Here is a 12,500-nt window from a genome sequence, read left to right as displayed (position 1 = left end):
CATCCTATGTAAGGATATAAGTTTTCCTCCTATTCTTTTATGTCATCCTATGTAAGGATATAAGTTTTCCTCCTATTCTTTTATATCATCCTATGTAAGGATATAAGTTTTCCTCCTATTCTTTTATGTCATCCTATGTAAGGATATAAGTTTTCCTCCTATTCTTTTATATCATCCTATGTAAGGATATAAGTTTTCCTCCTATTCTTTTATGTCATCCTGTGTAAGGATATAAGTTTTCCTCCTATTCTTTTATATCATACTATGTAAGGATATAAGTTTTCCTCCTCTTCTTTTATATCATCCTATGTAAGGATATAAGTTTTCCTCCCATTCTTTTATATCATTCTATGTAAGGATATAAGTTTTCCTCCCATTCTTTTATATCATTCTATGTAAGGATATAAGTTTTCCTCCTATTCTTTTATATCATCCTATGTAAGGATATAAGTTTTCTTCCTATTCTTTTATATCATCCTATGTAAGGATAGAAGTTTTCCTCCTATTCTTTTATATCATCCTATGTAAGGATATAAGTTTTCCTCCTATTCTTTTATATCATCCTATGTAAGGATATAAGTTTTCCTCCTATTCTTTTATACCATCCTATGTAAGATTATAAGTTTTCCTCCTATTCTTTTATATCATCCTATGTAAGGATGTAAGTTTTCCTCCTATTCTTTTATGTCATCCTATGTAAGGATATAAGTTTTCCTCCTTTTATATCATCCTATGTAAGGATATAAGTTTTCCTCCTATTCTTTTATATCATCCTATACAAACAATTTTTTCTCGCATTCTTATATATCATCTATATAAACATATCCTTTTCCCTCATATTTTTATTTCAATCTTAAATAAAATTTCTACTGCTATTCCTCTATATCATCCCATATAATCATATCCTTTTTTCCCTCTCATTCCTTCACAGGAGTTGGTGAAATTCACCTCGAAACTCGGGGAGGAAACCAACGACCTCGAGAGGGCCTACGAGTTGATGCAAAGTATCCCCCAGAGGGCCACGGACGCAAAGTTTATCACTTCCATCGAGGGTTTCAAAGGGAACCTATTCAAGCTCGGTAGACTCATTAGACACGTAAGTTTCTTTTATCAAAATTTTCAATATGTTTTTCAACTTTTTTTTCCCCCAGTAAATTAAGCTCTTATTGATAACATGCAGACGTGTTATCAGATGTCATCGTATAACATGCAGATATGTTATCAGATGTTATCATATATAGCTTGTAGATATTTTGAATATGTTATCATACAACGTGTAGACATGTTATCAGATGTTATCTTGTATAGCATGTAGACATTTTAAATATGTTATTGTATAACATGTAGACATGTTATTAGAAGTTATCATTTAGTATGTAAACATGTTATCAGATGCTATCGTATAACATACAGATATGTTATCAGATTTTATCTTATATAGCGTGTAGACATTTTAAATATATTATTATATAACATGTAGACATGTTAGATGTTATCATATAGCGTGTTGGCATGTTATCAGATGTTATCATATAATATGTAAACATGTTATCTGATCTTATCGTATAACATGTAGATATGTTATCAGATGTTATCATATATAGCGTGTAGACATTTTAAATATGTTATCATATAAAATGTAGATATGTTATCAGATGTTATCATTTATTATGTAAACTTTTTTTTTTTTTTTTTTTGCACTTGGAAGGTTTATCAAACGCGAAATTTAATAAATCATAAACTAACCACTTTAAGAAATACACCGTTAGAAGGAAAATGATAATTGCTAAGGATATCAATTAACATTTAAAGTTCATAAAATATATCTCTTCCGTTAATGGAAAAAAAACTTTAAATATGATCCACTGATCAGTAAAATTATGTTAACGTTAATTTCACATAGGCTACCAAATGACATTGATTGGCCTTCTTTAGATATTTTTATCTAAATATTACTGCAAATATTGTAAAATTTAATAAAACCAATTATTATCGAATAGTGTGGTGGCCGATGTGGTAACGTCCGACTAGTGAACGCCAGACTGGGGTTCGAGTCCCACTCAAACTCATTAATTCCTTTTGTTGCTGCAACCTCACCATCCTTGTGGGCTAAGGAGGGGGGGGGGTTGTTTGTGAGAGCCTATAGGTGTATCTGCTGAGTCATCAGCAGCCATTGCCTGGCCTTCCTTGGTCATAGCTTGGGTGGAAATGGTTCTTGGGCGCTAATCATATGTATATTTAGTCAGTCTCTAGGGCATTGTTGTCCTGCTCGATAGGTCAATGTGACTGTCCCTTGCCTCTGCCATTCATGGGTGGCCTTTAAACCTTTAATATTTTCTATGAAACATACTGCTTCGTCCTATGAATAAAATGAAGTAGTAACATTGTTAATTGGATCATGAAATAGTAGTATTCTCTTTTTTAAAAAAAAAAAAAAAAAAGAAAAAAAAAAAAAAAAAAAAAAATTCTTGTTACTGCGACAGTGAGCAAAGGAAAAAAAAACCTTTTATTAAGAAAAATGATAAAATGTCCCCACTTCGTTTAACCAGTAAACAAACAAACGCAATGACATCTTTACCTTTTATTACTATTTATTTATTATCACTTGCTGAGCTACAACCTTATTTGGAAAAGCAGGTTGCTATAATTAGCCCAAGGGCTCCAACAGGGAAGATAGCCCAGTGAGGAAAGGAATAAGGAAACTGAAAGAATAGTGTCCCTGAGTGTACCCCCAAGAAGGTGAAATCTAACCAGAGACAAGTAAAAGAAACAAAAAAACAAGAGCATTCAGATATTTCTGATTTCTGTCGAAGGTTAATGAGGTCGTATATGACCTGACATATATTTGTGGTGGGAAATTTGTCAAAATCCGTCAATTTGTTTTGTCGTTATCAGTAAAATAGCGAAAATTGCAAATCCGGATCTAGAATTCAGATCCGGATCCGGATCATCTTCAAAATTTATTGAGGTTGCTCATACCCTAAGATCTATCTTTTGTGAGAACTAAGTCAAAATTTGTCCAGTAATTCTGACGTAATCTTTAGAATGACGCAAAATGTAAATCCGGATCCAGATCATCTCCAAAATTTAATGAGGTCGCCCATAACCTAAGATCTATATTTTGTGAGAATTTCGTCAAAATCTGTCCAGAAATTCTGACGTAATCTTTAGAATGACGAAAAATGCAAATCCGGATCTAGAATCTTGATCCAGATCCGTATCATCTTCAAAATTTATTGGAGTCGCCCATGATCTAAGTTATATCTGTGGTGATGATTTCGTCAAAATCTGTCTTGTAATTTTGACGTAATCTTTAAAATGGCAAAAAATGCAAATCCGGATCCGGATCATTTTCAAAATTTAATGGAATCGCCCATGACCTAAGATCTATCTGTGGTGATAATTTCGTCAAAATCTGTCCTGTAATTCTGACGTAATATTTAGAATGACGAAAAATGCAAATCCGGATCTACAGTAGAATCTGGATCCAGATCCGGATCATTTTCAAAATTTAATGGAATCGCCCATGACCTAAGATCTATCTGTGGTGATAATTTCGTCAAAATCTGTCCTGTAATTCTGACGTAATATTTAGAATGACGAAAAATGCAAATCCGTATCTACAGTAGAATCTGGATCCAGATCCGGATCATTTTCAAAATTTAATGGAATCGCCCATGACCTAAGATCTATCTGTGGTGATAATTTCGACCAAATCTGTCGAGTAGTTGACGTTTGTAAAGTGGCGAAAAATGCAAATCTGGAACTAGAATCTGGATCCGGATCCGGAGCATCTCCAAAATTTATTGGAGTCGTCCATGACCTAAGATCTATCTGTGGTGAGAATTTCGTCAAAATCCCTCAAGCAGTTTACACATAATCCTGTCCACAGACAGACTCAGCAAAATAAATGATTAAACCGACTCGATCGCATAACCGCCTTGATGGTGGTAAAAATAACACCAACTTGTGAAATATCCCTGTATAAAACCAACTACATCCATTTCTTTTCTTATTCCAGGATTGGTTTAACGTCAGAGAAGCCGGCCAGAAACCAAGAGAGAGATACTTATTCCTCTTCAAGGCCAGAATCCTCATCACCAAAGTCAAGAGGATTTCCGACGACAGATCCATCTTCATCCTCAAGGATATCATCAGGGTGAGTAGGATTCGCCTTGCTGTTAGTATCGCCAGGATTAAGATGTCAAAGTTCTAGACTATTAGCTTTTTCTTGGTAAGGAGATTTACCTTTGGTATTATCCGGGTCATAGTTTTGAAGTCTTTGTGTGTCTTTCCAATTGTGTGTCTATTGTATATGTCTTTCCATTTGCTTTTAAGCTTTCTGTTTACTTAATGCATTTAACACTCTGGCTATTTCTCTATATAATTTAGATTTATGTTTTGCATACCAACTTGCTTGACATATATCATTTTATCTGTCTATATGTATATGTATATATATGTATATATATATATATATATATATATATATATATATATATATATATATATATATATATATATATATATATGTATATATATATTTATAAATATATATATATATATATATATATATATATATATATATATATATATATATTTGAATTTCCTTTTTATGTTACATATATCCATTTATCCATCAAGCCGTCGATCTATCTGTCTATCAAATTGCTTTCAGTGTTTCTTTTTATATAGCTACAGATCAAACTGTTTATCTATTATTATTATTATTATTATTATTATTATTATTATTATTATTATTATTATTATTATTATTATTATTATTACTAGCTGAACTCGGGACGGATATTGTTTTAAGATAGGCATTGTCCCTCGTTGATGTCGCTCACTATCACGCAGTTCACTGTAATGTTGCTACATTTAACATCACATTTAAGGCTGCATGATAGCTGTGTCTTTTCAGTTGTAGATGATTCCATGGAATTTAGCAGGAACAGAGAACCTATGTTTCCCATCAATCCCTGAAATTTTCATTTAGATATATGAATCAATCTACGAATAGTTTACTCAAGGGCCAAAAATAACCATTCAACCCATACCGAAATAAACGTTTACTTGGCTTTTCTATAGCAGATATCAACATGAAAATTGGTATGGGCAAAGTAAATATCCATACCATAAATCCCTGAAAATTTCATTTTGATAAGTGAAGTATTCTACGATTAATTTAATTAATTTACAACGCCGCAGAAAATCGGCCTCCAGCGGATATAAAAAAAATGGCTACTGTGACTTTTCTATATCAAGTATCAATGCAGAAATTTGTATGAATGTAGTTCACATAACATCCATCAAACCTTGTAAAAATTATGTGAATATCTTTAAAACTCTAGGTATAGTGTGCGGCTCCTCCCTGATTTTTTAGCTAAAACTCTTCACTAACGAAACAAAAGTGACAACCAGGGCATGCCTACAGCAAGTATGAACATGAAAATTGGTAAAAACAAAGTTTATATATATATATATATATATATATATATATATATATATATATATATATATATATATATATATATATATATATATATATATATATATATATATATATATATATATATATATATATATATATATATATATATATAAATAATCCCTTAAAATTTCATTTGAACATATTTATTGGTAGAAGAGTTATTGACTCTGCAGCCGAAAATATCAGCTGGGCCGCCCCCCCCCCCCCCCGGTCCCTGCTAAGAAATCTATGGTCAGGGAATAACTGTCCTATGGGTTGTATGAGATATCTCCAAAAAAAAATTTGGCATTTCATATAAGGTCACTCACTTCGTTCGCGACAATTATTATTATTATTATTATTATTATTATTATTATTATTATTATTATTATTATTATTATTATTATTATTATTATTATTATTATTCTGAGTTGTGGTAGCTGGAAAAGCAGTATGCTACAAACAACAGGTCTGGAATAGGGAAAGTAGCTTAGTGAGGAAATTAAATAAGCAAATAAATAAACTAAGAAGAAGAGTTAAGGAATAAAAAAAAGATATTCCAAGATCAGTATCAAGGTTAAAATAGATCTGTCATACATAATCTATGAAGAGACTTATGGCAACCTGTTCAACTTAAAGAAATTGGTCGCAAGTTTGAACTTTTGAAGTTCCACCGATTTAACTATTTGCTTGGGAAGATTATTCCACAATCTGGTCGTAGGTGTGTCTGGAAATGAGAAGGCAGATTCACTGGCAAAGAATGCTGCAGCTCAGTTGCCATCAAGAAATAATATTCCCTGTAATGATTTCTTACATATACCAAAGGCATTTCCCCCAATTTTAGGGGGAAGCCGACATCAACAAATGAAACAAAACAAAAAGGGGACCTCTACTCTCTACGTTGCTTCCAGCCTGACAAGGACTCAACCGAGTTCAGCTGGTACTGCTAGGGTGCCACAGCCCACCCTCCCACATTATCCACCACAGATGAAGCTTCATAATGCTGAATCCCCTACTGCTGCTACCTCTGCGGTCATCCAAGGCATCGGAGGAAACAGCAGGAATGATTTCTTACCTTCAATTAATCTTCTAGTGTTAGGCATTACGATGGAGAAGGCAAGGCTGTTAGAATTAATTGCATACTTAGTACTGCGTACAAGATGGTACAATTCGGGAAGATCTTAGTGCAAATGATGGTCAGAATAATGATAAATCTTGTACAACATACATAAAGAACTAACTGAACAACGTTGGTGTCAGAGAGTAATATTAAGATAAGTAATGAGAAGTCTAAATTTCTCCAACAAATTAAGATGAGATTCGGTAGCTGAAGACCACACAGGAGAACAATACTCGAAACAATATCATCATCTATCAAATTGCTTGGAATATTGCAATATATGTATTCATGTGTCAATTAATCCTAGATATCGTTTAATCTACTCCAACTACAATTTATTTCTAAATCACAAAACCTTCCCGGCGACAAAATCAGGTGAATATTTGTTCGATTACGATGTTAGTATTTGTTTGGAAATTGCCTTCAGCTCAATATTTCATGGTGATATATTTTTTTAAGTTTTTACCAAATACAGAATATCCTGCAATACACGATATTGTCGTTTTTTCATAAAACAATTTTTTTCTTTTAAAATGTATATAACTTGCCAATAACATTATAACTACAGTCAATAAAGTATGTTTTGAAATATATTCATTTTGATGAATTACTTATAACCTACTGTGCAGTCAGTTAAAAAAGTACTTGATATAGTTTTTTTTTTTTTTTTTTAACAATGAACAAAGAACTTGTTATTCTACTGAAAAGACATAATTTGCTAATCCTGGCTAGTACAGTGGTAGCGTGTTCGCCTAGCATTCGCATGGCGGCAGATCGATCCCTGCCCAGGTGAGTTTAAATTATTTACTGGGGAGGCCACTGCTGTGTTTACGCACCACAGTGGGGGAGTTAGGGCTGCCCGACTGACGTTCTGGTGAGCATCTATTCTGATTAAACCAGACATCTTTTAACTTAAAAACAAGATAAAAAACTTTTATAACTTTTCGCCAACTCTCAAGCGAACCCGATCGACACCCTGAAAGGGTTAATTGTTTAAAAGGAACTTTGTGTCCTTCTTGCATTCAGACAAATAGTTTCGGTACACTTTAGTCTGGAGGAATCTCTCAGCATCCAGTTTCTCTTTGAAAGGTTCTCGTGAGAAGAGAGACAATGTGATTCTTTCACTTTGGGAGTGATTCTGTTTTATATTTTTTTCTAAGATTCTCGTAAAGAGAAAGAAAGGGATTCTTAAGAATCACTTTGGGGTGATTCTGTTTTTTTTTTTTTTTCTCAAGATTCTTGTTAGGAGATAGAATGAGATTCTCGAAAATCACTCTGAAAGTGATTTTTTTTTTTTTTTTTAATTCTTCTTTTTTTTTTTTACGATAAATATTCATGGTGAGAGGAACATGTAAAAGATAATTCTCTAAAGCGGGGTTTACACGGGCGAGCAGCTCGTCGAGCCTGGCTCGACAACCCTGTGTTTGAATTGATGTTCGAGCGTGTAGGCTAAACGGGCTATTTGGTTGACGAGCGCTCGTCGAGCGGCTCAATGAAAGTCAGGCTCATCTTGCCTTTTGTGGGCGGAGCTACATTGTTTGACGAACGGTGTGAACGTGTGAACGGGTGTCGAGCATCGAACATCAATTGTTATTCAAACCTGCTAGAGGAAACATCATCAAAGAAATGCATAATTGCTGCCATTAATGAAAGTAAGAATGAGAAGGAAATCGTACTTGATTTCATACATGCATATCGAGCTCATCCAGCTTTATGGAAAGTTAAATCAAAAGACTATTCCAATAAAGTAGCCAGAAACAAAGGAATAGCGGACACTCAGTCTTTCATGTGGAGTTATGGCCTTCCTCATAGTAATGAAAGGGCTGACACGATTCGGTAGATCAATGTACATGTTTTCATCCATACGCAAATAATTGCGCCAGTCATCAGGCTCTAATTTTAAAGCAACAAGCAAGTTGGTATATGAAAATTTCTCTCTTTTGATTTTTTTTCCTTCTTAGTGCCACTGCTAAAGCCATGGCTATCAAATCATCCTGGTCGAGAGACATGTTGACGTTGTTTTAGCACGAGGCACACTGAGGTTCGATGTACTGTCTGAAAGCTCTTCGAGCCGTTCTACAAGTAGGTTCGACAACAGGGCTCGACGAGCTGCTCGGCCGTGTAAACCCCGCTTAAGAGTCCAGTCAAAAATATTTCCAGAAATTTCTTTATCAATATTATTAGTTTACACGACCCGTCAAAAATGACGACTAGATATTTAGATAAGTGCAAACACGTACCCCCCCCCTTCCACCTGGGAATGTCTACTCCCTCTTTCCCCTACCCGAGGGACGGGGAGATCTGAGCGTGACCGATAAGATATATATATATATATATATATATATATATATATATATATATATATATATATATATATAATATATATCTATATATATATATAAGTATATATATAATATATATCTATATCTATATATATATATATATACATATATATATATATATATATATATATATATATATATATATATATATATATATATATATATATATATATATATATATATATATATATTTGTATATACCCAGTCACTTGCTCTTTATTATTATTATTATTATTATTATTATTATTATTATTATTATTATTATTATTATTATTATTATTATTATTATTATTATTATTATTATTGTTATTATTATTATTGCATTTTGGTAACGAGCACACATGAGATTCTGAATTTCGCAATGGAAACCCTCATCATTATATGAGATTAACTCTTGCAAAAATGATTTCACAACATTATTATTATTATTATTATTATTATTATTATTATTATTATTATTAAATGCTAAGCTACAACCCTAGTTGAAAAAGCAGGATGCTATAAGCCCAGGGGCCCCAACAGGGAAAATAGCCCAGTGAGGAAAGGAAATAAAGAAAAATAAAATATTTTAAGTTTAGTAACATTAAAACAAATATTTCCTATAAAAACTATAAAAACTTTAACAAAACAAGAGGAAGAGAAACTAGATAGAAGTGTGCCCGAGTGTACCCTCAAGCAAGAGAATTCTAACCCAAGACAGTGGTAGACCATGGTACAGAGGCTATGGCACTACCCAAGACTAGAGAACAATGGCTTGATTTTGGAGTGTCCCTCTCCTAGCAGAGCTGCTTACCATAGCTGAAGAGTCTCTTCTACCCTTACCAAGAGGAAATTAGCCACTGAACAATTACAGTACATTAGTTAACCCCTTGGGTGAAGAAGAATTGTTTGGCAATCTCAGTGTTGTCAGGTTTATGGGGACAGAGGAGAATCTGTAAAGAATAGGCCAGACTATTCGGTGTCTGTGTAAGCAAAGGAAAGAACCGTAACCAGAGAGAAGGGTCCTATATAGTACTGTCTGGCCAGTCAAAGGACCCCATAACTCTCTAGTGGTAGTATCTCATAAACAAAGAGAGACGAAATTACATTATATAACCTTTTGCACATAGTTTTACTACTCGCAATGAAGTATGTTTTTTTTTATTATCATTAATATTGATCTGTGATAATGTAAACCATACATACTGGAACTGACAAGAAACAAAAGCTATAATTATTATTATTATTATTATTATTATTATTATTATTATTATTATTATTATTATTATTATTATTATTGCAAGCTAAGGTATAATCCTAGTTGGAAAAGCATTATGCTACAAGACTAAGGGCTCCAACAAAGAAAAATAGGAAATAAATAAACTACAAGAAAAGTAATAAACAATGAAAATGAAATATTTTAAGAACAGTAACAACATTAAATTAGATATTTCATAAAAAACTTAGAAAACTTAAAAAAAAAAAAAAACAAGAGGAAGAGAATTAAGATAGAACAGTGGGCCCGAGTGCACCCTCAAGCAAGAAAACTCTAATCCGAAAGAGTGGAAGACTTGGAACTTGGCTTACATGCAATATTGATACAAACAGACGTTTTCACGGCTTCATTAAAAGCAAAATATGAAAAGAATAAATGCCAAGTATGATTAAACTGATATTTAAGTTCAGGTATCTCCCATACCTTTGATTGAATGAGTGGGCGTAGTTTAAGAGGTTTCAATCAAGTTAAGATACCCACTCAATGGCATAGTTGCCGGCTGTTTCCATATTGCTCAATTCACTGGCTATATCTGTGAGAAAATGGATTTTGTATAGCTAAATACAAAGGATGTATATCACAGGTTGTAATAGAACTATTAATATCAGCATAATTGGGTTAGTACAACTGCTAACATTTTTATTTACCTTTAAAATAGATGTGGAAAAATCTGTTGGTTTAACATAGTTGGCTTATATCAGCCTGGTGTCTTCTTTAAAGGACACTTGTAAGAGTAGCCTGCTATTTGATGGTATATATGTTCTGGTGTGGACTCCTGGACCTTCCAACCAATAGTGACAATAGGAATCTCACCTGTGCCAAAGTTATTTCAGATTTTATTCATATAAAACTGAGCGGTAATCTAGTTTTGATACTTCCTTATGTGTATTTCCTGAAAATGCAGTTTGTCTGATTTTGAATTGTATAAAAAATAAGAGGCAGATTAACGAAAAAGTTGCTATTAAAGATTTACGATTTTGCAATGAATAAATTGACATTCGAAATTATTTTCAGTGATTTACGAGTATCGCCAATATTATATAATTTATGAAAGACAAGTTTTATCCCAAAATTACAATTTAGAGGAAAAAAAAGTTTTTATTTTGAGGTCAAGGGAAAATTTTCATGAAATTAATAGAATCTTTTATACAGTTTAAATTGTAACGGGAAGCTATTAGGACACCAGTCTAACGTTTATTAGGAGAAATCAGGTATCCACACATTGCCACTGAGAAAAGCTGACTTAATATCTAAATTCAGTCTCTCACCACCTCGCAGCCTTGCGAGGCAAAGCAGCTAGCCAAGTGGTGAGTAATTCTTTGGGTATCTCGCGGGCTCCCTAATTTCAGCACCAGTTAGTTGTCTGCTTCTTGTTAATAGTTTGTTTCTCCGTAGTATGGAATGAAATGCAGACTAATCGATGGCTCGTAGTCTGCTAGAGAGAGAGAGAGAGAGAGAGAGAGAGAGAGAGAGAGAGAGAGAGAGAGAGAGAGAGAGAGAGAGAGAGTCTTCTGTATTTATGCATGACTAAGGAATTAAAGATCACTGTCTCAAGACTTTATTTCTACAAGACGTATTATTTCTTAGAGAGAGAGAGAGAGAGAGAGAGAGAGAGAGAGAGAGAGAGAGAGAGAGAGAGAGAGAGAGAGAGAGTCTTCTGTATTTCTGCATGACTTAGGAATTGAAGATTACTGTCTCAAGATTTTATTTCTACAAGACTTATTATTTCTAAGAGAGAGAGAGAGAGAGAGAGAGAGAGAGAGAGAGAGAGAGAGAGAGAGTCTTCTGTATTTCTGCATGACTTAGGAATTGAAGATTACTCTCAAGACTTTTATTTCTACAAGACGTTTTATTTCTGAGAGAGAGAGAGAGAGAGAGAGAGAGAGAGAGAGAGAGAGAGAGAGAGAGAGAGAGAGAGAGAGAGAGAGAACTTTCGGTGTTCAAAGATGTATAACAATGGCAAAATTACTCGTCTCCATATGGTACTTCAAGATATACAAGTTTGAATCTCGTATTTTCAGCCTGATGGCCACCGAAAAGCTATAATATGCATTTACCTTGGCGACATGGTATGTGTCATATTCTAAGAAGATTACTCAGGGTATGTAAGAAAGGAATGCAGGGTAAAAAATCTAAGGAGGTGGGGGTGGGGGGGGGGTGGTGTTTGCTGGTTGGCAAGGTCGGCTGAGATACATTTCGAGATGAGCTCCCCCACCCTTCAAAAGAGAGACTGACTGCTTATGCACCTTGCGTTTTGATATATACGACACTCTTTTGTTTACGAAAGAGCAGGTGAAGGAGCCATTTTGG

At 33.6% G+C, this 12,500-nt stretch overlaps 1 protein-coding gene across 1 annotated transcript in view; it reads left to right on the top strand.

The window, feature by feature from the left end:
• Positions 1-12,500, top strand: part of LOC137650476 (titin-like) — a 963,282-nt gene that overhangs the window by 707,836 nt on the left and 242,946 nt on the right. Inside the window, 2 exon segments of the mRNA XM_068383702.1 lie at positions 932-1,096; positions 4,022-4,159. Of these exon segments, the coding sequence (XP_068239803.1) occupies positions 932-1,096; positions 4,022-4,159 (303 nt within the window).

The sequence above is a fragment of the Palaemon carinicauda genome, chromosome 12 (assembly GCF_036898095.1).
Source record: "Palaemon carinicauda isolate YSFRI2023 chromosome 12, ASM3689809v2, whole genome shotgun sequence".
Taxonomy (NCBI): domain Eukaryota; kingdom Metazoa; phylum Arthropoda; class Malacostraca; order Decapoda; family Palaemonidae; genus Palaemon; species Palaemon carinicauda.
The sequence above is the reverse complement of the archived record's forward strand: the minus strand, read 5'-3'. Positions and strand labels throughout refer to the sequence as shown.